Source organism: Rhinolophus sinicus, chromosome 7, assembly GCF_057876585.1.
Source record: "Rhinolophus sinicus isolate RSI-liver-muscle chromosome 7, RSI-T2T, whole genome shotgun sequence".
NCBI lineage: Eukaryota > Metazoa > Chordata > Mammalia > Chiroptera > Rhinolophidae > Rhinolophus > Rhinolophus sinicus.
The window spans coordinates 29,164,188-29,191,017 of NC_142507.1; the positions used below are offsets into that span (position 1 = coordinate 29,164,188).

General features: G+C 37.1%; 1 protein-coding gene across 5 annotated transcripts in view; it reads right to left on the bottom strand.

Annotated features, from left to right (window-relative positions):
* SPIDR (scaffold protein involved in DNA repair) overlaps nt 1-26,830 on the bottom strand; it is a 566,075-nt gene that overhangs the window by 519,191 nt on the left and 20,054 nt on the right. For 4 of the 5 annotated variants that reach the window (XM_019716801.3, XM_088799435.1, XM_019716799.3 and 1 more), the window contains exons 2-3: nt 7,664-7,819; nt 6,966-7,032 (exon numbers count right to left, since the gene is read on the bottom strand). In XM_019716801.3, the coding sequence (XP_019572360.3) occupies nt 6,966-7,032; nt 7,664-7,819 (223 nt within the window). Of the gene's footprint in view, nt 1-6,965; nt 7,033-7,663; nt 7,820-26,830 lie in introns of those variants that run through there. The other variant, XM_074319014.2, reaches the window with a different exon arrangement.

The following is a 26,830-nucleotide window of genomic DNA, read 5'->3' on the forward strand; positions in this document are numbered from 1 at the left end:
TACTTAGGAATAAATTTAGCCAAGGAAGTAAAAGACTTACACTCAGAAAATTATAAGACATTGAAGAGAGAAATTAAAGAAGATACAAATGTATGCAAACATATATCATGATCATGGATAGAAAGAATTATTATAGTAAAAATTTCCATACTACCCAAAGCAATCTATAGATTCAATACAATCCCTATCAAAACATCAAAATTTTTTACATGAGTAGAACAAATAATCCTAAAATTTACATGGAACCATAAAAGACCCCTATTTGGGGGTTGCCCCCACAATCTTGAGAAAGAAGAACAAAGCTGGAGGTATCCCACTACCTGTTATCAAATTATACAAGGCTATAGTATTCAAAATATCATGGTACTGGCATAAAAACAGAAAGAAAAAAAAAGATCAATGGGACAGAATGGAGAACCCCAAAATAAATCCATGCCTATATGGTCATTTAATCTATGACAAAGGAAGGAAGAATTTACATTAGGGTAAAGACAGTCTTAAATAAATGGTGTTCAGAAAACTGGATAGATAGATGCAAAACAATGAAAAGATGCTCAATATCACTAATCAGAGAAATGCAAAGAAACTCCACAATGAGATACCACTTCCCTCTTGTCAGAATGGCTATCATCAATAAACCAACAAACAACAAGTGTTGGCAAGGATATGAGGAAAGGAGAACCCTCATGCATTGTTGGTGGGATTGCAAATTGGTGCAGGCACAATGGAAAACAGTCTGAAAGTTCCTCAAAAAATTAAAACTATAACTACCTTATGATCCAGCAATTCTACTTCTGGGTATTTATTTGGATCAAATAAATCCAAAACACTAATTTGAAAAAACATATGCACTCCTATGTTTATTGCAGCGCTAGTCACAATAGTGAAGATATGGAAACTGAAATGCCCATCAATAGACAAGTGTATAAAGAAGAATTAGTGCGTATATACAATGGAGTATTACTCTACCATGAAAAATGAAACCTTAGCATTTGCAACATGGGTGGACCTAGAATATATTATGCTAAGTGAAATAAGTCAGACTGAGAAAGACAAATACCATATGATCTCACTTATATGTGGATTCTTTAGATTCTACATATACTACATGAGCAAACGGAACAAAAATAGACTGATAGACACAGAAAATAAAACTGATGGTTGCTAGATGGGAGGGGGACTGGGGAATGGGTGAGAAAGTTGAAGGGATTAGAAAGAACAAATTGGTAGTTACAAAATCATCATAGGGATATGAAATGCATTGTGGGAAATATGGTCAATAACGCTGAAAAGACTATATAGGGTGTCCAATGGGTACTGGATTTATCAGGGGGATTACTTCATAGATTATATGAATGCCTAACCACTGCACTGTACACCTGAAACTAATATAAAATAATATTGAATGTCAACTATAATAAAACACACACACACACACACACACACACACACACACGTACATACAGAGGGTGCCCCAAAAATGTATACACATTTTAAGAAAGGAAAACTGTATTAAAATTGTAATACTCAATATATACCAGTAACAAAAGATGAATACAAGTCACGTTTGACTTCTGCAATTACAAGAGGTACTCAAAGTGGTTACCATCAGTGTCCAGACACTTCTGATTACAGCAAACTACTGGTTGAGCAATGTTGACCAAAGTGTCCACTTGTATCACTGTGCATGCCATTTCAATTTCTTCCCGAAGTACCACCAGTGTAGCCAGTTTTCTACAGTATACCAATACCTTTAAGGTCCTCCACAGGTAGAAGTCAAGGGGTGTTAAGTCAGGAGAACGTTCTCAAATTTCAAATACCACTTCAAAATGGTCTTGCATTCTTCCAAGACAATCATGCTTCCACCATTTTCTTTGACTGTCCTGCCTGTCACATGGTGACACTAGCATTCATTTGACTATCGCCATCTTTTGAGCAAACACCATACTACACATTGCTACCATAATTCAACTTTGAAAAGTAATACACAGATAACATCTCTTAGTGTGTGTACATTTTTTTGGCACCCCCAGTATATAGTCATGGAATATAAAGTACAGCATACAGAATATAGTTGATTGGATTGTAATAGCTATATACAGTGTCAGATGGATAGTAGACTTCTCGGGGTTATCACTTTGTTAAGAATGTAAATGTCTAATTATTATGTTGTTTTGTATACCTGAACCTAATAAGAAACAAAGGAGGGGTGGGGAGGGGAAAGGAGGGGAGGGGCGGGGAGGAAAGGAAACTCCTGACCTCAAGAAATACATGATCTGAAAGGCAACACTAATCATGAAATACTATATTAAAGGTAGCATAAAAAAGTGAATATTCCACCTTGTGTTGATCCAGAAGGGAGGAGTCACTGACAAAATGGTATCTGAAAAAACAGCACTTACAAATGCACAAAAACATGAAATAATAAACATATACTGAACACTTACTTTGATCCGTAAATATCTAGAATTACTAAAATTGTCTACCCTTCAAAATATAAAATTAAAAATAAACTATTTAGAATAACCTAAGAATTCATACTGATTTAAATAGCTAATAAAACTAAGCTGTGTACTTACTTGCTAAAGACATTATCAATCTCTCAGTATTATGCATCTGGAAAAGTAAATCAAAAAGAGGCAGAATGCTAGAGACTGAATGTGTCTCCCTAAAATTCACATGTTGAAACCTAATCCCCAGTGTGATGGTGTTAAGAGGTGAGACCTTTGAGGGATCCACCCTCATGAATGGGATTACTGCCCTATAAAAGAAGCCCCAGAGAGATCCCTGGAGCCTTCCACCATGTGAGGACACAGCAAGGAGATGCTCTCTATAAACCAGGAAGCAAGTCCTCCCCAGACACCGAACGTACTAGACTTTCAACCTTCAGAACTATGAGAAATTAATTTCTGTTGTTTATAAAACACCCAGTCTATGGTATTTTTGTTAGCCTGAACGGACTAAGACAGCAAGTAAAGTTATCCCAATTCTTGGGATTATAATTCATGGAATTCATAAGCCCAAGAATAATAGGCACTTAAATATACAATTTATATAAGTAAAACCACTATCAGCAATTTATTAGTCAATAAGTCATTTTATTTGCTGAAAAGGGGTGCCCTTGAAATCAAGGACCCATACCAGTGAAATTCTAGGAAGGATATTAGCCAGACTACAGGAATAGTTACCATGCATTTGTAAACATTTCTGGTTGTCCATTGTGTGCCAGGTATGTGTAAGAACCTGGTGTTACAGGTTGAACTATGTCTCCCCGAAATTCATTCATATGTTTAAGTTCTAATCCTCAGCATCTTAGAATGTGACCTTATTTGGAGATAGGGTCTTCACAGAATTAAGTTAAAGTGAGGTCTTTAAGGTGGCCCCTAATACAGTATGACAGATATCCCCATAAAAAGGAAAAATCTGGACACAGAAACAGACATTCAGAGAGGGATGATAGTGTAAAGAGACACATGAAGAAGACAGCCATCTGTAAACTAAGAGAGAAGCCATGAGCAAATCCTAAAAGGAACCAACGCTACCAATACCTTCATTTTGGACTTCTAGCCTCCAGAACTGTGAAAGAGTAAGTTTCTGCTGTTCAAACCACCTACTTTGTGGTACTTTATTACAGCAGCCATAGCAAACTAATACACCTAGGATTTAAAGATGAGCAAATAAGGAGGGTCTGACCTTAAGAAACCCATGGGGCAACAGGGAGAAAACCAAGTCTGCATACAATTTTTAAAAATTCGTAATGCCTCACAAGGAACAGGAGATTTCTGATCCCAACAACAAAAATTTTGAAAAGAAAATTTTTTCAGGGTATTTAAAAATATACACTATTTCCTTTTTATTTCATAGTATCCTTTTGTTTGGTAAATACATTTTTTAAAGTTCTGCGTTTTTAAGAATATCACTATCTACAAAGGTTCCAGCCTCTTTTAATTTCAAGTTTTTATCTTCTTTCATCTTCCTTGAACTTTCCACCCAGATCCCTTCCCTAACATTCATATGCTATCTGCTCTCACCCCTTTCCACCTCCTCTATTATCTCCCCTTTTCAGTCTTCTCTGATTCCCAGTGCCTAACAGATGAGGACAGAGAGACATGTCTGCCTTTTTTGCACACTTTTCAAAAGTATGTTGCCCCACTTCTGCTTCTTAGCTCTGATAAAAATATTACTTCCAAACCCTAAAATTTCTGTTAATAGCCTGTCTTTAATACTTTAGAAACTACTATTTTAAAAATGAACCAGTCTAAGAAATGCCTTGAATATCTTTTGCTAACAATTTCTATTTGTAAGCTTTTGTTAAATTATTAACAATACTGTCTTGCCTTAACAAGTTTCTGATTCTGTAAATAAAGCAACTTTCACTGCTATAAGCTCTTTCAGTCTTTCAGAATATATTGACCATTCCACAGAATGGAAAGTATAGCAGAGTGGATAAAATATATATTAGCATGGGTAAATCATTCCAAAACTAACTTTTGTAATTAAATAAATTAACTTTTATTTTAATATTATTTAATATTTCTTTTTCTCTCCAAGTTGAATTTGACTACATTTAAAATATCTAAAGAAAGATATAAGCCACATCTGTAAGAGAAAATACTATTTTCTCTATACAATATGATAGTTTAGAAATGACAATTAAATTGATCTTCGAAAATCACAGCATTTGGGACTAATAATAATAAATGTTAAATTTTGCAGAACCATTAGAAGATTATGGTATTACAATAGGATGTGTGCCAGGTTATTTTATAATATAGTGTTTTATGCATTTTTAAAAATTGGACAAATTTTACTTTCATTTGCATAAAGAACCTCACTTAAATGTTAGTGATATAATAATATGGCTTAAAGTGTTTGTCTCTTATTTATAGGAAGTTTTCCCATTCTGCAGAACTTTGAGTAGGCTTTCACACAGCTATTTTTCCCATCAGACATAATAGCAATTGTCATCAATTAAGTATCTACTACGTGTAAGCCTTTGAACTAAGCATTTTTATTACTTTTTTTAGCTTGCAATAATCCAGTGAGGCACATATTCTTATGCCCATTTTCTAGATGCAGAAACTGAGGCTCAGCATGTTTAATTTGCTTTCCCAACATCACACAGCCAGGACACAGATGAGATCCCTGAAGTCTCAAGTCCCCATTCTTCCTGTGCACCCACAGGGCAACTGACTGTGGCAGCAGAGCCCGTGGCCTACCTGATACCCAACCCCTCTTCTTCCTTATTAATAAAACCCCAATTTTATTTAAGCAGCAACATATGAGGTGTGATCAAACAATATGGTGAATGTTTAAATCAAAAAAATTCATTACAGTAAGACACACTGCCATTAACTCCCCTCAAAATATACCCCCTCGCTTCAAACACACATCCCATCGTTCTTGCCACTTTCTGAAGCAGTTTTGGAAGTCCTCTTTCATGAGTATCTTTAGTTGTGCTGTCGTGGCCGCCTTGATGTCCTGAATTGATTCAAAACGTTTACCTTTCATGGTCATTTTTACTTTGGGGGAGAGCCAGAAGTTGCATGGTGCCAGATCCGGTGAAGAAGGTGGATGAGGACACACGGTAATGTTTTTATTTAACAAAAATAGCCATACCAGAAGTGATGTGTGACATGGAGCCTTTGCAATGTGATCAAGATATACAGTGAATGCAACTGCCCAGTGCCATCCAGTGGAAAGGCAGGGATCTTAAATATGGGAAGTAGAACCATCAAACCTTAGTAACAGTGTGTGACAAGTTTCAATTTGTTCGGTGCAGTCAGTCAGGTGTGAACCATGATTGAGAGAAGGTGCATTTTAAAATATGCCATAAATCACCCTCCATCAGGTCAATGCTTAATGGTCACCCATCGCTTCTGGTATATGACAATTTCTGTCAAATAAAAACGTTGTGGTGTGTCCTCATTCACCTTATTTATCAGATCTGGCATCATGCAACTTCTGGCTCTTACCCAAAGTAAAAATGACCATGAAACGTAAACATTTTGAATTGATTCAGGACATCAAGGCAGCCATGACAACACAACTAAATACACTCACGAAAGAGGACTTCCAGAACTGCTTCAGAAAGTGGCAAGAATGATGGGATAAGTGTGTTCGAAGCAAGGGGGAGTATTCTGAGGGGGAGTATTTTGAGGGGGATTAATGGCAATGTGTCTTTCACTGTAAAAAAAAAATTTTATTTAAACATTTACTATATTGTTTGATTACACCTCATACATGTTTAAGAATCCTTAATTTCACTAAAGTATCTTTAGTGGAGGTGACCCTATATAACAGGCTCTAGCCAAAACTAGAGGTCCTGGAGAGGGAATTCCTTCCCAAAGGAAAAGTTCACATAGAGAAAATCCTCAGACCCTACACTCTTCCCAAGAATTGGGCCTAGAGAATTCAGCTTCCATCTTAGAACCACAAGAAAACACCCCACACTAAGTCTACAGAACTTATAACAAGCCTGGTTCCTAGACTTCTTGTTTCAGGAGATACATTCAATCTCGTTTCTTCAAACACTCTAATATGGTTTCCTACTATTTGTAACTGAAAGCCTCCCCTAACTAATTCCCTAGGTTAGAATTTCATTGCCTGAAGTAGTACAGCCCTTATATCATAGGTCATAACTTTATTTCTCAAATCATGTATTCTTTAAAACCCTGGAGTTATGAGCCTGAGCCAACCTACTGGGCTGTTGATAACAGTGAACCCAGGGAGAACACACACAAAAAAAACTTTAGTAATTACCAACAGGAAGCAGGAAAAATGGAGTAGATGGTGATAAAGATGAGAGATTTCTCAAAAAATACCTTTTTACATTGTTTCGATGTTTTTTAACCATGTATAGTCTATCCAAATTATGTAAATAACTTTTTAAAAGAAAGCAAATAAACCATAGAAGGATATATTAGCCTTATACATTTGCTGTCAAGAAATCAACAAAATATTACCTTTCTTGGGTCTAGCAAGTAATTCAACGTCCTTTTCTGTAAAAGTCTTCTTTTCAGCTGTTAATAACTGTAGGCAGATAATAACAATAACATAGTAATTTATGTGACAAGGGCTAAAAACCAACAATATTTTGTAAAATATTCAAAACTGTAAACTACACCCTCCTTAATATATTCATCTGTTTTCCTTTATTTATATTTACCAATAATTATTCCCCAAGCATGTTCTCCTCCTATACTTACAATTGTATTTTCCTGAATCTAAACAGAATGCTGTCCAACATTCAGTTTATAATAGCATTCCTTTGTATTGTAAGTATTTCAAAGTTACCATATACAAAAATTAACCAGACTATCTCATTGTCAAAAGATTCTGAATATATAAGCATTTTATAAATACACTTCTTGTAAAGAACAGAAGGCTCAACGCTCTTCTGAGAATGCTCCAATATGTATCCTTCATTTACAAACAAAGAAGTATAAAGGTTCTGCATGGCATAAAGAGGTGAATACTAGCGTGCCACAATTATTAAAGAAATTCAAGGATGAGGAAAAAAAGGCAAAGTGCCAATGACAGTGTCCTGAAAGACAATAAGAAAGGAAATTCCAAAAAATTATAATTACAGTGGCCTGAACATTCAGGAATCTAGGATTTGTCCTTTAGCACTAAGGGAAAATAATTTTACAACTAGTTTTACCGGAGTCCCAGAAGTATCCTGAAATCCTTCTTCACACCTGAGCCATGATTCAGAGAGAGAAGCAGCTGTCCCCACTGTCCTGAGACCTGCTCTTCTGAACTGCCGTGGACGTTCTCCTGGAAAGGATGAGTATCCTATATCCCAATTTCTTTTTCTCTGTAGAGACGATTTTCAAAGGGAAAAAAAAAAGAAATCAACTTAATTGAAAACACATTAAGTTGACAACAATATGGAAACCCACGTAATGATAAAGGCATAGGTTTTTAATGTCTCTGAATCCCCACGTAAAGAAAGAGTAACAAGGGCCGGCCAAGTGGCTCAGGCGGTTAGAGCTCCATGCTCCTAACTCCGAAGGCTGCCAGTTCGATTCCCACATGGGCCAGTGGGCTCTCAAACACAAGGTTGCCGATTCAATTCCTCGAGTCCTGCAAGGGATGGTGGGTTCCGCCCCCTGCAACTAAGATTGAACACGGCACCTTGAGCTGAGCTGCCACTGAGCTCCTGGATGGCTCAGTTGGTTGGAGCACATCCTCTCAACCACAAGGTTGCCAGTTCGATTCCTCGACTCCCGTAAGGGATGGTGGGCTGTGCCCCCTGCAACTAGAAAACAGCAACTGGACCTGGAGCGCAGCTGCACCCTCCACAACTAAGACTAAAAGGACAACTTGAAGCTGAACAGTACCCTCCACAACTAAGATTGAAAAGACAACTTGAAGCTGAACAGCACCCTCCACAACTAAGATTGAAAGGACAATAACTTGACTTGGAAAAAAGGCCTGGAAGTACATACTGTTCCCCAATAAAGTCCTGGAAATACACACTGTTCCCCCAATAAAGTCCTGGAAATACACCCTGTTCCCCCAATAAAGTCCTGGAAATACACACTATTCCCCCAATAAAGTCCCGTTCCCCTTCCCCAATAAAATCTTAAAAAAAAAAAAAAAGAAAGAAAGAGTAATGAGATAGCAAAACATAAAGTGCACAGGCAACACTTACAGCTAGTCAAAGTCCAAAATACAAATGGGTGAGGATAAACAATCAACCCTCCAAACTCATTCATGGTGTCATATCTGAAAGGCAAGAAGCTGAGAAGAGCAAGGGAGCAAAGGAGGACCTGAGCACACAGACATCTGGTGGTCAGTAGGAAGTGGAGTAGGCGATCAGAGAATAGTATCTGAAAAGGGGTGAGAAAAAGGGCTCCATCCAAGAACCAAAGGAGTGTGGGCAGTCTAGGACACTCAAAAACCAGTCAGCCAGGACTACCTTCCCAGACAAGTCCCAACACTGAGGAGAGACAATAGGGATTGGAATCTGCTCTGCAACACAGAGTTGATAGAGGCGAAACAAAGAGAAGTCCAAATGGAGTGGTAGACAGGTGCATAACAAATAAATAAGTGGCCATACTTTTGCAAACTACAAGGAAACAACACAAGTTATAAAAGCTATCTTCAATTCTGCCTTCTAAAATTTCAGAAAAACTGTAACATAAAAATAAGCAACAGAAAGGGATGAAAGCCAAATTTCATACAAAGTTATTATTAGGGGTAAAAAAAGGAACAGGATAACATCCTAATACGCAAAGAAAGCACACAAAAGACATGCCCATAAAACTGAAAAAACTGTAACCTACTACAATAGGTCTTTGAATAACATCATTGGGTTCAAATGTCATTTCGTTATAATATTGATGAGAGAATAAAAACTGATTCCTAGACAGGGCAATTGTCGCATGTTCTCCCCATGTCTGTGTGGGTTTTCTTGGGATGCTCCAGTATCCTCCCACATCCCAAAGATATACAAATGAGGTGACTGGCATGTCTCAATTGCCCCAGTGTGGATGAGTGTAGGTGGGTGTGAGTTTGCCCTGTAACGGAAGGGTGTGCTACGGAAGGGTGGTGGATTCCTGCCTGGTGTCCTGAGCTTCAAGAATAGACTCTGGCCACCCTGAACAGAAATAAGTGAGTTCAAAAATAATTATCCCACTTCTTTTTATTAACCTTTTTTAAATGTTATGTATAGCTCATATTATTTCAATATTTAATATTAGAAGTGCTTTCAGTCATTATTTATAAGTTTGGTGATGTTTTTGTGACCAGAAATATGCTACCTACTTAACTTTTGTTTATATAACTCCTGTTAGCCTATGGTCAAAATGGTTTCATTATACGTCATTTTGCTTAAAGTTTCACTTTTTAAAAACATATTGACAATGTTAAGTGAGGACTTACTATATTTAAAACAAGGCAAGACATTCAGATTATCAAAACTCAGAAATGATCTGACAAAACCTAAAAAGTAGAATAAAATGAACAATCACTATGTACTTCCCTACACACTTTAATAATCTGTATATTGGAGTGTATTTAACTTGCTTAATGGCTTAGTGCCTATCTTTGAATATTTGTTAATTACAATAATAATGATTTTGCATTTGAATAGAACACTCACATTTTTTACAGCTTCCTTAGTGTAATCCTAAAACAGGATAAAAATGAATGAAACCTGAGATGCCTTGACATTTAGCAACTTGTCGAGGCTTCATTATATTAAGTTACTTGCTAGTTAGTGGTAAAGCAGGATGACTATTTTAATCCTAGCCTTGTGGTCAATACTCCTAATGTCAATAAAATCATGAGCAGAAATCATCCATTAAAAAAATTACCTCAGAAAAAAAGGACTAAATTAGAAGGAACACAAGAACAAGTACATATCACAAATAATTACCTCAAGAGAAACAGAGGCAATGAGCAAAAAATTTTAAAGTTTACCCTCCAATGACAAAAAAGTAGAAGGATTCAAGAGAAATATAGTCATCCATTCAGTCTCATAATCCAACATACAGATAATAGGAATCCCTAAAGAAGAAAACCAAGGCAATGAGATTGAAAGAATACTAAAAAACACAATTCCAAAAACACTTTCCTGAAATTAAAACGATACATTGAAGCACACCACATACGTGAGTATATCAACCCAGAAGTAATCAAAACAAGATATATCTTAGGGAATAGACTTTTTAAAAAATTCTTTGAACTTCTACAAAACAACAAAAATGACAAGTGAATAAAAATTACATTATCAAATGTTGATAACAATGCTTTATGCCAGAAGGACATAGAACAACACATTTAAGATACTCAAATGAAAAAAATGTGAGCCATGGAGTTTGTACCCAGCAACAGTGATAACTGACATATTTTCTCCAAGCTTTCTTTGTTTTGTTTTGTTTTGACAAATGTCTACAACAGACACGTACTCATTTCATAGGTTTTTTGTTTTGTTTTGTTTTCTCCCTTCTTCCACCTCTCCCCCCACCACTCTGGTTCAAGCTGATGTTTCTCAGTCTAGTTGTGTAGGACACAGCTCCCTGGCCCATGCTGGTGTTATGAGCCTTGCACTCCCCCGGCTGAGCCACTCGGTCGCCAGTCAGCCGCTCACAGCAGCTCACGGCAGCTCATGGCAGCTCTCGCTGCTGGCCACTGGCTGTTCCTGGCAGCACACAGCAGCTGGCGGAAGCACACGGCAGCACACGCCAACCTCCGGCTGATCACGGCAGCCCAGGTCCAGGGAGAGCCGTTGTTCACAATCTTAGCTGTAGAGGGTGCAGCTCACTGGCCCATGTGGGAATTGAACTAGCAACCTTGGCATTAGGAGCATGGCATTCCAACCACCTGAGCTACCGAGCCGGCCCCATTTCATAACTTTTTGAATTTGGATTTTATTTTAAGGAATATTTTAGATGTACACTTGGAATCAAATTAAAGTCAACTACTGCAAGTTTATCACCGAATCAAAAGTAAAACCCAGGGATGTCAGAAATATGGCAGCATTGAACTCTTCCCTTGAAGTTACAAGTTGAACAGCTATAATTCAACATAGGACTCCCGATTCCCTACACAACACACAAACACATGAAAGATCCGTGCATCTAACTATCTGAAGGTAGGTGAATCAGGGCAAACAGAGGAGGGGAAGACAGAGAAGTGTAGAGACAGAGGCACAGACACAGCCCAGAGCTCACTGTGGTCCCCGGAGAGGGGAGGAATCAAACTGTAGGTGCCACTCTCTGTGGCCCCAGCAATTCTACCTGAGGGATCAGCATATAATAGGGCCAAACCCACAGATCGGGGCAGAGACCTCAGAGCAAACCGAATACAGAAGTGAGACAACTGCAACCTAAGAGCCCTCACTGCCAGGCAGAAAACAGTGTAACAGAGCCTGGCCATCCCCCCACATTCTCCCAGAGCTCTCCTCCCCTACATTCTTGCAGTGTTAGCAGCAGGCCCCAGAAAGGAACAAAGAACAGTGGCAGTGTTGATTGGAGAGCAGAATATCTACAGCCCTGAGAGCTGGACTATTCCTGAGCTGCAGACGCACCCTGTGGCTAATTCCAGTCACAAGGCAGAAGCTATAGGGGCGAGGAAGCTATGGTCTGACAGTAGCCATTACTCGGAGGAGAACAAAGCTACAAACACACCAGCAGTCTCTCCCAGTCTACCCTGCCCCCATCTATCCGAGCTAATCCAAATGGACAAGCCCAGAGTGATGTTGAGGGGCACAGCTCTACATTGGGCTGCAGGGGCAGTACTGTGATTTCATGGGCTCTGAACCCAAACACCCACCACATCCTCCATAGGGGTGGTGCCCTAAGACCAAACTGACCTGGTCACAGAGGAGACGCCCATCTCCCCAGGAAATCTCTCATTGCGCGAGAAGTGGGAAGAGCTCAAAAGAAATTAAAACACTCCAATGAAAGAGAAAATGCACTGCTCCAACACTACCTACTGGAAAGCAAAAAAAAAAACAACAAAACTCTTCATATCAACTGCTGAAGCATTCACTTCCACAGATGCCCAGAAAAAAAAAACATAGTGCAGTAATTGCTATAACAAAAGTAACAAGGCAGCTCAGAAAGAAATATCTCCACAAAATAAACTTAAAAACGTGGAATCATGTGACTTAAATGACAGAGAATTCAAGATTACAGATCTAAAAAAACTTAACAAGACACAAGAAAACTCAGATAGGCAGTTTAATGAACTCAGAAATAAAAATCAATGAACAAAATAAATATTTTACCAAAGAAGCTTAAGTTTTAAAAAAGAACCAAGTAGAAATTATGGAGATGAAAAACTCAACATAAGAAATGAAGAATGAAATAGCCAGCTTAGGAAACAGAGCTGACCAGATGGAGGAAAGAATCAGTGACATCGAAGACAGAAACTTGTAAATGACACACATGGAAGAAGAGTGAGACCTGACAGTTCAAAGAAATAAAAGAACTCTACAGAAACTACCTGACTCCATCAGAAAAAAACAACATAAGAACAATAGGTATACCAGATGGAGAAGAGAGGAAGAAGGGCACAGAGAGTCTATTCAAACAAATAGTTCATAAGAACTTCCCAAACCTATGGAAAGAACTGGATCCTCAAATCCAAGAAGCAAATAGAACACCTAATTACCTCAATCATAACAGAGCTTCTCCAAGGCACATTATAGTGAAGCTGTCAAAAATGAATAACAAAGAATTCTCAAGGCAGCCAAGGAAAAGAAGATGGTAACCTACAAAGGAAAGCCCATTAGATTATCATCAAACTTTTCAGTAGAAACTCTACAATCCAGGAGGGAGTGGAATCAAATATTCAAACTATTGGAAGAGTGAAATTACCAGCCAAAACTAATATATCCTGCAAAGCTATCCTTTAGATATAAAGGAGGAATAAAGACCTTTCCAATATAAAGAAGCTGAGGGAATTTTCCACTACAAGTCCTGCATTACAAGAAATACTAAAGGAGGTTATTCTACCTGAAACAAAAAGACAAAAGGATACAAAAGTATGAGTAAGATTACTAACAGATAGACAGAAGCAGGAAATGGGCACAGAATAGGGCACTATACACTTAAACATAACAAAGGGTAAAGAAGATAGAAACATTTAAAAAAAAGAGAAGAAAACACTTTGTTACTGTAACTCAGAAATCAACTCACAGCATAAATACAGATAGTTTGTAACCACAAAAACATAAAAGGGGAGGAAGTAAAGGTCTGAATTTGCAAAGAAGAATAGAGATAACATGCATGCTGAAGAAAAAGGTCTACTGTATATATGAAACCTTCTTTTACATAAACTTAATTATAACCACTTAAAAAAAGAAATACCCAGAACTGAGGCACATAACAACAACAACAAAAAAGAAACATAAGGAAAAAACCTGTAATACCACCAAAATAAAATAAGACAGAAACACAAAAGCAGAGAAAAATGGAGACACTGAGCTACCAGAAAACAAAAGATAAAACGGCTATAGGGAATCCTCATGTATCAATAATCACCCTAACTGTAAATGGACTAAACTCACCAATTAAAAGACAGAGTAGCAGATTGGATCAAAAAGCAAAACCCAGCCACATGCTGCTTCCAAGACACACATCTCAGCTACAAGGACAAATATAGACTCAAAGTGAAAGAGTGGAAAACAATACTCTAAGCAAATAGCATCCAGAACAAGGTGGGTATAACCATACTTATATTTGACAAAACAGACCTCAGGATAAAAAAGGTAACAAGAGACAAAGATGGATATTTCATAATAATAAAGAGAACAATACAACAGGAAGACATAACACTTATCACTATATATGCCCCCAATCAGGGAGCATCGAAACATATAAAGCAACTATTAACAGAACTAAATGGAGAAACTGACCAGGACACAATTATAGTAGGGGACCTAAATGTGCCATTTACAGCTATGGATACATCATCCTAACAAAAAACCAATAAGGAAATATCACGTTAAATTACGCATTACACCAAATGGACATAATTGACATTTAAGAGCCATTCATCCTAGAACATCAGACTATACATTCTTTTCTAGTGTACATGGAATATTCTCAAAGATAGACTACATGTTGGCACATAAAACTAGCCTCAGCAAATTTAAGAAGACTGAAACCATACAAAGCATATTTTCCGACCACAATGCTATGAAATTACAGATCAACTGCAAAAAGAAAGCAGGAAAAACCTCAACTACATGGAGCTTAAATAGCATGCTACTAAAAAATGACTGGGTAAAAGAAAACATAAAAGACAGCACAAAAGACACATAGAGACAAATGACAATGAAAATACATCATATCAAAATCACTGGGACGCAGCAAAAGCAGTAATAAGAGGGAAATTTATACCATTACAGGCCTAGCTCAAGAAAAAAGAAAAGTCCCAAATAAACAACCTAACATTACATCTTAAAGAACTGAAAAAGAAGAACAAATGAAACCCAAAGTTAGGAGAGGAAGGAAATAATACAAATTAGAGAACTAAATAACAACAACAACCAAAAAAAGCCAGTAGAAAAATTTAATGCAACAAAGAGCTGGTTCTTTGAAAAGATTAATAAAATTGATAAACCCCTGGCTAGACTCACTAAGGAAAAAAGAAAAAAATAAACCAAATCAGAAATGAAAGATGAGAAGTTACAACAGATATCCACAGAAAAAGAATCATACAAGAATACTATGAAGGACTATATGTCACCAAATTCAATAATCTAGAACAAATGGACAACTTCTTAGAAATACAAAACCTTCTTAGATTGAATCACAAATAAGGAAAATCTAAATAGACATGTCAACAATAAAGAAATTGCACCAGTCATCCAAAACCACCACAAAAGCAAAAGTCTAGGACCAGATGACTTCACTGGTGAATTCTACCAAACATTCAAAGATGATTTCATACCTGTCCTCCTCAACCTCTTCCAGAAAGTTAAACAAGAGGCAATACTTCCTAACTCATCTTATGAGGCCATCCTGGTTTACATTACCCTGATACCAAAACATGGTAAGAATAACACAAAAAAAGAAAACTACAGAGCAGTATCTCTGATAAACACAGATGCAAAAATCATGAACAAAACACAAGACAAGCAAATCGAATACAACACATTAAAAAGATCATATATCACGATCAAATGGAGTTCATACCAGGGGTGCAAGTTCATACCACAAATCAATCAATATGATGCACCACATAAAACAAAGGATAAAAATCATATGATCACATCAATAGATGAAAAAAATCTGATAAGATACTACATCCATTTGTGATTAAAACAATAAAATGGGTATAGAAGTACTTCAACATGATAAAGGCCATATATGACACTCAGATAATATCATATTTAATGGTGAAAAACTCAAAGCTGTTTCTCTAAGATCAAGAACAAGACATGGATGCCCCATCACTATGTTATTCAACATAGTATTGGAAGTCCTAGCCAGAGGAATCAGGCAAGAGAAAGAAAAAAAGGCATTCAAATTGGGAATGAAAGTTAAATTGTCACGTTTTTGCAGATGACATGATTTTTTTTACATAGAATACCCTAAAGATTCCACCAAAACAATTTAGAAACAATAAACAAATACAGTAAAGTTGCAGGATACAAAATCTATATACAAAAATCCATTACACTTCTATATACTAACAATGAAACTTCAGGGGGAAAAAAATGAAAAAATTCCCTTTGCAATTGCAACAGAAAGACTAAAATACCTAGGAATAAACTTAACAAAGGACATATACACTGAAAACTGTAAGACATTTTTAAAAGAAATTGAAGACACAAGGAAATGGAGAGATATCCCATATCTGTGTATTACAAAAATCAACATAGTTAGTTAAAATGGCCATATTACCCAAAGCAATATACAGATTTAATGCAATTCCCATCAAAATCCCAATCACATTTTTTAAAGAAATAGAACAAAAAACCATCCTATTTGTATGGAATCACAAAAGACTCCAAATAGCCAAAGCTAAGAAAAACATACAAGGCTGGAGGTATTAAACTCCCTGATTTCAATTTACACTACAGAGTGACAATAATCAAAATAGTATGGTGCTGGCAGAAAAACATACACACAGACCAATGAAAAAGAATTGAGAACGCAGAAATAAACACACATATATGAGGTATGATAAAAAAAAATGCCGTGAATTCCACTGCTGAGTGCCATCCAATAGAAAGGCAGGGAAATTCAATACTGGAAGCAGCGTGTTGAATCTTAGTAACAGTATGTGACAAGTTCCAACTTGTTTGGTGCAGTCAGGTGTTAGCTACAGTTGTGACAAGGTGTGTTTCAAACTGTGCTGTAAATCATGGATCACCAAGCATTAACAAGAAATTTTGTTTCAAACTGCAAAAAAGTGCTAAAGAAATACACAAAATATTAAAATTAGTTTATGGTGATGCTGCAGTGCCATGAAGATGGTTTACAAGTGGTTTGAGAGATTTTGTAATGGTTGTGAATTGACTGAAGATGAGGGGAGATTGGGACGTCCTTCAAAATCAAGAGAATGTTGAAAAAGCGAGCCAAATGATTTGATCAAAGAGGTGATTCACTATCAGGGAAATTTCTGAGGATTGGAACATCTCTTGTGGTTCCGTTCAAAGCATTTTAACAACAGATATGAACATGAGGTGAGTGAGCGTGAAATTTGTTCCATGGATTTTGACTGCTGAAAAAAAGGAACAGCGTTTGCCAATTTCATTGGAGTTCAGCGATGGTGCCACTTCAGATCCCAGCTTTTCAAGACATGTCATCACGGGAGATGAAACTTGGGTCTAGGGTTATGATTTTGTGACTAAAGTTCACAGTTCTCAATGGAATCACCCACTTCTCCTTGTGCAAAAAAAGTGCATTAATCAAGATTTAACATCCAGGAGGTGTTAATTCGTGTTTTTTTATCTTGATGGAATTGTGCGAGCTGAGTTTGTACCCAGGAACATTGTGGGAACTTGGAATACTGTAAGGGCTTACTAGAGCATTTAAGAAATGATGTGCATAGAAAACAGCCTGAGAAAAGGGATAAGTTTAACCTCCATCATGACAATGTTCCATGTCACACATCACTTTTGGCAGAGCAATTTCAAATAAAAACATTACAGTGTGTCCTCATCCACCTTATTCACCAGATCTGGCATCATGTGACTTCTGGCTCTTCCCCAAAGTCAAAATGACCATGAAAAGTAAACGTTTTGAATCGATTCAGGACATCGAAGCAGCCACAACAGCGCAACTAAAGACATGAAAAAGGACTTCCAGAACTGCTTCAGAAAGTGGCAAGAACAATGGGACAAATGTGTTGGAAGCGAGGGGAAGTATTTTGAGGGGGATTAATGGCAGTGTGTCTTTTACTGTTACAAAGTTTTTTATTTAAACATTCACCATATTTTCTGATCACACGTTGTATACAGACAGATAATTTTCAACAAAAGAGATAAAAAAACATAAAATGAAGAAAAGAAAACCTCTTCAATAAATGTTGCTGGGAAAATTGGAAAGCCACATGCATAAGAATGACGCTAGACTGCTATCTGTCACCAACTCACCATGGATCAAAGATCTAAACATAAGACCAAAAAAAAAAAATTTCATAGAAGAAAGCATAGGTACTAAACTTACGGACCTTGGGTTCAGAGAGGATTTTATTAATTTGACCTGAAAGGCAAGGGAAGTAAAAGCAAAAATAAATGAATAAGACAATCTCAAAATAAAAAGCTTCTGCACAGCAAAAGAAACCATCAACAAAACAAAGAGGCAACCAACCGAATGGGAGATGATATTTGCAAACCACACCTCCAATAAGGGCTAATATCCAAAATATATAAAGAACTTATACAACTCAACAACAACAACAACAACAAAACCCAATTGAAAAATGGGCAGAGGACCTGAACAAACATTTCTCCCAAGAAGACATACAAACGGCCAACAGATATACGAAAAAATGCTCAACTTCACTAGCTATTAAGAAAATACAAATCAAAACCACAATGAGATACCACCTCACACCTGCTAGAATGGCTATCATCAACAGGAGAAGTAATAAAAAGTATTGGAGAAGCTGTGGAGAAAAAGGAACCCTCACACACTGCTGGTGGGACTGTAAATTGGTAGAACCGCTATGGAAAACAGTATGAAGGTTCCTCAAAAAAGTAAGACTAGAAGTACCACACGATCCAGCAATCCCTCTTCTGGATAACTACCCAAAAAATCTGAAAACATTTATCCATAAAGATATATGTACCCCTATGCTCACTGCAGCATAATTCATGGTGGCCAACACATGGAAACAACTGAAGTGTCCTTCAATAGCCAACTGGATAAAGAAGATGTGGTACACATATACAATGGAATATTATTCAGCCATAAGAAAAGATGAAATACTGCCATTTGCGACATCATGAATGGATCTTGAAATTATCATACTAAATGAAATAAGCCAAACAGAAAAAGTCAAGAACCATATGATTTCACTCATGTGTGCAATATAAAACTGAAAGCAATAAATGAACAAGACAAAGAAAGACAAAAACTCAATAGACACAGACAAGAGCTTAGTGATTACCAGAAGCAAGGGGGGAGGAGGGATGGTAGAAGAAGGTAAAGGGAGTTAAATACATGGTGATGGAAGGAGAACTGACTCTGGGTGGTGAACAAACAATGCAATATACAGATGATATATTACAGAAATGTACGCCTGAAACCTATATAAGTTTACAAACCAATGTCACCCCAATAAATTTAATAAAACCCTTCATCAATACCACTATAGTTTAAAAAAATAAAACATTGTTTAAAACATACCATTAAAACTTCCTTAACTAGGAAGAAGGGAACAGATTCATAAAAACAAATTCAGTCATAATATAGAGAGTATTTTAACATGTAACAGCTCTAAGTATGTTCCTCCTACCATGTTTTCCCGAAAATAAGACCAGGTCTTATATTAATTTTTCCTCCAAAAGACACATTAGGGCTTATATTCAGGGGATGTCATCCTGAAAAATCATGCTAAGGCTTATTTTCCGGTTAGGTCTTATTTTCAGGGAAACACGGTATGTAGAAATTCCTATTACTGGGGCAGGACTACAAGAAGCATCAATCCTCGAGAGTGTGTATACCCTCCATTAGTGTACAGTTTCCCCTGAGAACTCTGAAGAAGCTCAGTGGAACAGTAGCTACCGTGTTTCTCCGAAAATAAGACCCAGCCGGACCATCAGCTCTAATGCATCTTTTGGAGCAAAAATTAATATTAATATAAGACCCGGTATTATATTATGTTATATTATATTACATTACCTTATACTATACCGGGTATTATATTATATACCTGGTCTTATTTAAATATAATTTAATTTAATATAATTTAAAATAAGACCGGGTCTTATATATTAATTTTTGCTCCAAAAAACGCATTAGATCTGATGGTCCAGCTAGGTCTTATTTTTGGGGAAACACGGTATCTGGAACAGTAAAGAAAGTGGAAAATATCATTTGGTCTCTTTATAGCTATATACCACTTTAACACATTAAATGAGCCTACGTGGGCTCTTCAAAGAAATGGGTGATACCAAAGATGGGATAGAGAAGTACAAGATGAGCCTGAAATATTTTGAACCAGAAAGTAAGAAAGTGCTCAAGGAATAATGAGAACGTATCTAAAAGACACATGCGTCTGCATAAAGGGGCTTCTCATTGGCCAAATGTGGGACATTCCAGTATCAAATAAATAAAGACAGTGAAAGGTTATAACTTACTGAAAAAAGAACATGAGTCTATATTGATATAAACAAACAAGTGATGGATTTAGAAAATCATCAATGAGTGCTCAAATTAGTGGGTGAAAATTTGATAATGAAGAGGATATTTACATGGTCACAAAGCATCTCTCCACAAATTACTTATCAACTTCAAAGGGCAAAATAGTAACTTTATAGTGGAGAAACCTCTCAGACATCATCTTAATTGAACGATCAGTGTTGAGGTAAACCAACATCTAGTGCCTCTTGATATGGGGCACTGAGAAGAATAAAAGACAACTCTGGTATTTCTACTGAAAACACATAACCTAAACCTAAACCTAAACAGGAGAAAATAATCAGACAAGGCCAAAATAATTGGCAGGCACATCTCAACAATGACATGGTCAAGAAACACAAAAAACATCTGAGTAACTGTTCCCAGATTAACAGAAGACCAAAGGCATGAAAAGGAAATAACATGTATAAAGCTGGCTTAGAACTTGGACGAGGAAAAACAGGTCATTTTTAGGCAGCTGATAAAATTTGAATATGAACTATTGATTAAATAATAGTATTGTATCAATTTTTAATTTCCTATTTTGTAATTATGCTTATGTAAGAAAATGTCTTATTCTAGGAAATAAGTATTTAGGGGTAAAGGTACACTATCTCCCAATTATTCTAAACCAGTTCAGAAAAAAATAAGATACACATGCAGAAGGAAGGAGAGAGGAAAAAAACGGGAAAGAGAGACAAAGACAGACGCAAATAATAATAAATTGGTGAACAGAAATAAAGGGTTGTATTAGTGTCCTAAGGTTGCCGTAACAATTACCACAAACTCAGTGGTAAATATTCTCACAGTTCTGGAGGCTACAAGTACAAAATGAAGCTGTATCCCCTCTGGAGGATCTAGGAAAGAACCTTTCCTTATCTCTTTCTCCCAGCAGCCCTTGGCATTCCTTGGTTTGTAGCTGTATCACTCCAATCTCTAGCCCCATCTTCATGTGGCATTCTCTCCTGTATCTCTGTGTATCCTCTCATCTTCCAGTAAGGATAACAGTCATTGGCCCACCCTAATGCACTATGACTTCATCTTAACTAATTACATCTACAAAGACCCTATTTCCAAATAAGATCACATTCTGAAGTTCCTGGGAAACATGAATTGTTTTATTTCAGAGCATGGGGGCCACACTATTCCACCCACTTATAGTTCTACTGTAAGGAACTTCATTATACAATTCTTGCAACTTTACTGCAATTTTGAAATTTTGTTAAAATAAAAGTTACCCCATAAAAGAAAGAAACCCGCAAAATAACTAAGAGGTGTGATCAAATAATACGGTGAATGTTTAAACAAAACAAAAAAATATATTTTACAATAAAAGACACATTGCTATTAATCCCCCTCAAAATACTCTCCGTCACTTCGAACACACTTATTCCACCGCTCTTGCCACTTTCTGAAGCAGTTCTAGAAGTCCTCTTTCAGGAGTCTTTAGTTGCACTGTTGTGGCTGCCTCAATGTCCTGAATCATTCTGACTTGTGGGAAGAGCCAAAAGTCGCATGGTGCCAGATCCAGTGAATGAGGTGGATGAGGACACACCATAATGATTGTATTTGACAGAAATTGCCATATACCAAAAGCGATGTGTGACCATCAAGCATTGTCATGATGGAGGGCAATTTACCGCACACTTTAAAACACACTTTCTCTCAACTGTAGCTCACACTGGACTGACAGCACTGAACAAGCTGAAACTTGTCACACACTGTTACTAAAGTTCAACGCACCTGCCTTTCCTTTGGATGGCACTCGGCAGCAGCATTCATCGAACTTTGTGATCAAAACGGAAAGACGCCATGTCCCACACCGCTTCTGGCATGGCAATTTCTGTCAAATCAAAACATTACAGTGTGTCCTCATCCACCTTATTAACCGGATCTAACACCATGCAATTTCTGGCTCTACCCCAAAGTCAAAATAATTCAGGACATCGAGGCAGGCACAGCAGCACAACTAAAGACACTCCCAAAAGAAGACTTGCATAACTGCTTCAGAAAGTAGCAAGAATGACGGGATAACAGTGTTCGAAACGAGGGAGAGTATTTTGAGGGGGATTACCGGCAATGTGTCTTTTACTGTTAAATTTTTTTTTTATTTAAACATTCACCGTATTTTTAGACCACGCCTCATAAATAAGCCCAACTTGACCCCAGGAAGAAGAAAAGCAGAGAAATAATCAATTGTTATTACATTACTCCTCACTATTGTCAGCAGTTAATGTTCTGTAAACTCCCTACAAACAATGAACTAGCAAATACTGAACCAGTGTTCCTAAGGAAAATACAGTTGGTTCTAGTCAATATATAATCTAATTTTATGTGTGCTTCTGTTTAAAGACACCTTATTTAATATATACATAGGGTGCAAAAAATTAATACACATTTTAAGAAAGGAAAAAACTGTATTAAAATTGTAATACTCAATATATACCGATAACAAAAGATGAATACAAGTCATGTGTATACATTTTTTGGCACCCCTGGTTTCCTTAACATTGGAACTCATGGCCAACAGCATTCTAACTCATGCCTGAACGAAGCTTATCTAACACAGGTGCTATTTCCTTAAAGCACATCACAGCTGTCCCACACTTAGGGACACTAGATAGTACTTCAGCACTGTGCTTGGGGCGATTTTAAACAGTGTAATCACCAACATAAAGCACAAAAATGTGAAAAACATGGCTCTAAATAGACCAAGAAAAGGACACTTGTTTACAGTAATAAGAGCAGGAATAAGCAAGCAGACAGTCACCTTGTTCAACCTCAGCTGGAAATATGCACGCCGGGCAACTCGATTTTTTTTCCTGCTCTACAATTCATGCAAAGGACTGTAAAAGCACCACGAGTATTCATTTGGAAATTAGAAATAAATTTGAGCAAGTAGGAAAATGTGTAAATACAGAATCTGTGAATAATGATTGACTATACTTTGAATGAAGCAAAATTTAGAATGAAGCAATCGAAGTAGTTGCAACACAAAAAAAATTAAACTCAGAGTCGGTTCTCCTTCCATCACCATATATTTGATCCCCCTTACCCTCATCACACAATGGGATTTATAGATGATGTAATACAGAATTGTACACCTGAAATCTATGTAATTTTACTAACAATTGTCACCCCAATAAATTTCAAAAATAAATTTAAAAAATAAATTAAAAATAAATAAATTAAACTCTGCTTCATTGCTTTACTATCCACATTAGCACCTTACTGACCATTTTTCTTTCTTATTGCTGCTCTGCTCAATTTTTTCTTTTCTTTAGGTATACCATGCTTACGTATTTTGTTCATTCATTTTTAAACTTTACTCTCTATAAAACTAAATGCATGCCACTATACTGCTTTGGGCCACTCCCCTTGGAAAGAAGTAAAAATTTCTCAATATTGTTTTGTGTATAATTTAATACATTTGGAGGACAAATCAGATGTCTCACTGAATGCAAAAGAAAAGTTTTGGGGGATATCTGAAGAAATCCTAATGACTCAAATCATATGCTTGAAGAATGTGAACACTTTACCATCCAAGAATGTATCTATTATACATTAAGGAGAGATGATGACTGAGTGGCCCTCAAGTCTAAGGAACAGAGATTTTAACTAAGTCAGTTAGTTAGCAAGCACTGTGAGGCTCAGAGCCTCTGCTATCAAGTATCTACCCACTTGTATTTTCACTGCCCTTTCCTTCTCTCCGGCAATAAACTTTTCTCAAGCCTGTCACTCACTGCTTTGGTTATATTTGGGTTGCCTTTTGCTTCTCTGTCTTTCATTCATGCTCAGATTCTTTAGGAATTAGATTCTCTAATTTAATATAAATGACAGAATTCTAATGTTTTCATCTTCAGTCAGTCAGTAAACATATATTGAGTGTTCGCTACATGAAGACACTCTGCCAGGCCACAGGGATACAAGATGAGTAATAAAGATCCTGCCCTCTAGAAGCTTAGGCAATGGTGACAGAGACCCACAAATCTGACGACATGGGAGCCTGAGCCAAAGTTCACACACCTGCTAGCCTTGCCTTCAACCTCACTTTTCAGTCTTCCCCTGTGTTCCCCCAGCTCATCTGCTCCACTCCATACTTGCCACTGCCGCCACAGCCTGTATATATTTCCATCACCACACCTGCGCTCATGACACTCTGCCAGATATCACCTCTCCACTCCCTTTGGTCTCTCCAACTCTGCCACAGACAAATGCTCATCTCTTTCATGAAATATTCCTCAATGCCTTCACTTAATCCCCTCCTTCCGTAAAGCGATCCTGTTTCCTTCCCATTCTATTCCTTCTACCACGTAAGAGCTCCTGAATAAGAGATCTCCCACTAAAATAAGACCTTACACAAGAATAAGAACAGGGGGAGTCATATGATTAATTTATCTCATCCCCTAAGTGCATAATACTCCCCACATACTAGGTACTCATTAAATGACTGTTTAATGAATATGTAAGTTACCTGAATATTACCACACCTGTCACAAAATTTTAAATTAGTTCAGATGCTGATGACATCTAAAGTCAATTAGTAAGCATAAGCATACAGGGAAATTCTGCATACCTCATTTCCATTTTATCCATTTATTGTGATAAACAATACCTCCATCACAGCTCTTTACACTCCTAGAAATCATGTATATTTCTCCCTCCATAGTGTTTACTCAGGCGCTTATGGTGATAGCTTCACTGCAGACCCAGCCTTCTCACCCCTCTACCTTTCTTTTTCTAGTGACAAAACACACCCCCACCCCCAGTTTTAGGCACCCAAACTAGCCAAGTTCAGTCACAGGACATCAGTTTGGCCACAGCGACTGGTCCAGAGATGACGTAGGATCCAACCTGCATTAGTCAGAGACCTTCTCCAGTTTTCTAACTGGAGCTACTAGAAAAGATTCTCTTTTTCCCAACTTCATCAAGAATGTGACCCCAAAGCAGCCAGCAGCCTTGTCCCATACCATACCATATGGAGAAACTTGAGAAAGTGAGAAGAGGCATGAGTTACAAGGTTACAAGGCAGGTGCCTGAGTAATCCAGGTGCCCAGCTGCTGTGCACTGCTTGTCTACCCATCAATCCTTGCCTACCCATCAATCTTCTGTGTCTGTCCAGGTTAAGTTAGGCTTCAATCACCTGCTACTGAAAGAGCTAAACTACAGCATTCAGCAAATGTTTGTCCCAAACTGAAGTGATTCACTGAGCACTCTAAAGGTATACAGCAAAAGATGGTTTCCATCTCTGATGACCTTGGGTTCTAAAGATATATGCATTAGAGTAGAGAAAGAAGTAGGCCAAGATTGGGCTAATGGGATCCAAAAGAGATATGAACGAGGGAATGTTTCTTGGAGAAAGCTGGCTTTGATCCGCACAAAGAAATGTACATTGGCAACAGCTACCCGTAGGTCCTGGATTTTTCAGAATAGTCCTACTTCCAGATATCTTGATTTATTATCCTCCAAGAGCATGAACACATCAAGAAATTTCACAAGCAGCACAAAATCCTTTCAGACCACATCTTCAGGTTGTGTTGTCAGGCTGACCTGGTCTAAGTCACAGCTATTGTACTGGTAGGCCACATTAACACTGGCCAAGTTATTTACCTTATCAAGACCCAGTTTCTGTATCTGTAAAATGGGGATAATAAATATATGTACCTAAAGATCACTGTCAAGATTAAATCGATACTAATAACAATACTATGTAATAATAGTATCATAAACCACAATTATGGAAGGCAAAAGAAAAGTTGATTAATATGCAGGAGAATGTGAATGTAAATGGGAATGTACTTTAGACATATTTTATAAAGATGCTTACATTTTCATATTCTGTGTAATTCATAAAAATGTTGTTTTAATCTAATGACCTATTTTAATTATCTCAAATCTGAAAAGAAAAACAAGCTTAATGATTACAACTCTATGTCTTCTCAGAGAGTTTAGGGAATAGAAGGGAATTAAATGAAAGACTAAGTGAAAAAGGAGAGTTTATTTCAAAGGCACTATTCCATGAGCTGCAGCCCATGACTAGTGTACTTGCCTTCTTATCTTTCGCCCAGGTTGGTCAGGTAATTCTTGGTCTCCAATACCAATTTAAAAAGTCCCACCTTCCTGATATGGGGATCGTAGAAGTAAATAAATAGGAAATAAAGGGTAGAACAAATTGAGATGAAAGAGTATATAAGTAAATTGAATTTTCAGAAGATATAATGAAATTTTGAAAACTACCTATAAAGTTCATGACAACTTTGCCCATATCTTGTTTTCTGCCAGGCTGCCTTTTTAACTTGCTTCAATCTAACCCGATGGACCCCTCAGAATTCAGCTAAAGGATTACCTTTTTCATGAACACCTCTGTACTATTATAGCCCTCAGTGATGCTCCTTGAACTATTCTTTTAGAAATTAGTCACATACTACCTTCCAATGTTACTTCCACTGTTACGATACAGAATGTTATTTTCATGTATATGTCTTCTATCCCTCAAAATCCAGGACTTCTTT